General features: G+C 40.7%; 1 protein-coding gene across 1 annotated transcript; it reads left to right on the forward strand.

Annotated features, from left to right (window-relative positions):
* Window positions 1–473: 473 nt before the first annotated feature.
* ELP (extensin-like protein) lies at window positions 474–1,395 on the forward strand. Its single transcript, XM_006841100.4, has one exon. The coding sequence runs from the start codon at window positions 548–550 to the stop codon at window positions 968–970; it is 423 nt and encodes a 140-aa protein (XP_006841163.1). The 5' UTR covers window positions 474–547; the 3' UTR covers window positions 971–1,395.
* The last annotated feature ends 277 nt before the right edge of the window (window positions 1,396–1,672 follow it).

Genomic DNA, 1,672 nt, shown 5'->3' on the forward strand with positions numbered 1-1,672 from the left:
TCGGTTCAAGATTCATAAATAGATGCGGCAAAATTTTACGTTGGTTGTCCTACCTAAGACAATCTACCTCCTTTATCTGGGCTTGGAACCAATGAGCGGTCCAAGCATAACTTTGACAACTTTCTAAATGCAAAATTGTGAGTAAATAAAGTTTGTTTGTGTTTCTATTTATGAATAAGGAGTTACCTTGCCATGCAGGTGTAGAGGGGCCATCAGGCTGCAAGGGAGCATCAAGACACAATTTAAAGAAGAAATAAAAAAGATATAATGACAAGACATGGTTTAGGGATGAGGGAGGGGTCCCTAGGGTTGTTGGGCCTCTCTCTCACCATTACCACAACACTCCAAGTCTTTCATGGCTCCCTGTGCCAGCTAAGGGTGGCCCGTACCCACATGGGTGCGTCCATATTCAAAAATCCAATTATATGAGCAAAAGCACTGGAATCTCTCTCTATATAAACCCTCCTCTCTTTCCCTGTAAAAGCAATACAAGCATACTAAAGAGAGTGCTTGTGCTGTGGAGGGAGAGGGCAACGACCTGTAGAAAATGGCCATGACAAGCACATTGGCTCTCTTTATCTCTCTGAATCTCCTAATCTCGACGGCCTTGGTTTCAGCTTGTGGTTCGTGCGGGGGAGGTTCGCGAGGGGGAGGTTCGCCCGGGGGAGGTTTGCCCAATCAGCCGGCTCCCACGAGGCCAAACCGGTCTCCAACTTGCCCTAGGGATGCCCTAAAGTTGGATGTGTGCGCTGATTTATTGGGTGGGTTGGTCCACTTGGTAGTGGGCAGCGGTGCCAGGAGCAGGTGCTGCACACTGCTGAGTGGATTGGCTGATCTCGATGTTGCAGTATGCCTCTGCATAGCGATTCGGGCCAATATTTTGGGCATTAACTTGAACATCCCTGTGGCCCTCAGCTTGCTCGTAAATCAGTGTGGGAGGACGCTACCTAATGGCTTCCAATGTGCCTAGGAAATTTCGCTTTTCTATTGTTCTACAAATATTCTACTGTTTTGAGTGTCGAACACAAGTGTCGTATCTGAAAGTGTCTAAAGTGTCTAGTATATCAGCTTGAGAAACTGAGCTCGTTAGACAAGTGGTAGGGTCTATACGTGATACGATATCTCAGCTTTATAAACTTCATCCCATAGAATAAAAAGTTGGCTTTGATATTTGTGTCATCCTTTCTATGAGACAAACGTTCTACCAGCTTCTGTTTTGTGTCCTTTTGTTTTATTTTTCTTGCAAGAGATTAAGAGAAATAAAGACGGTGTTGTACTTGTACCATCCTTTCCATCAGGAAAAATTGAAACCTTTTCTTTATTTCCCAATAAGAATGATTATATGTTTGTACTTTTGCCATCCTTTTCATTAAGAAGAGTTGAACCTTTTTTTTTTTTCCCTTCTCTTGCTATAAGAATGATTATATGTACATTGTATACTATGATATTGTTCATCATATTATTATAAGGAGGTGACAATCACTCCTCGCATTTAGATGTAAAATTTGTTGGTTTAGCGTGTATCACAAATTTTGAAAAAAAATAAAAACTTTGAATCTAATCAATGATACATTTAAATCATCCTATTTAAAATTTGGACAAAATGATGGTAGTCTCATTGTATTAAAAAATAAATATCTTTCATATTTTTCTAAACATAATACGTATTTCT

Source organism: Amborella trichopoda, chromosome 12 (genome assembly GCF_054954075.1).
Source record: "Amborella trichopoda isolate Santa Cruz 75 chromosome 12, AtrichopodaSantaCruz75HAP2 v2.0, whole genome shotgun sequence".
Taxonomy (NCBI): Eukaryota; Viridiplantae; Streptophyta; class Magnoliopsida; order Amborellales; family Amborellaceae; genus Amborella; species Amborella trichopoda.

Excerpts from the sequence above, each read along its gene's own strand:
- ELP (XM_006841100.4), top strand. The coding sequence starts at position 548 with ATGGCCATGACAAGCACATTGGCTCTCTTTATCTCTCTGAATCTCCTA.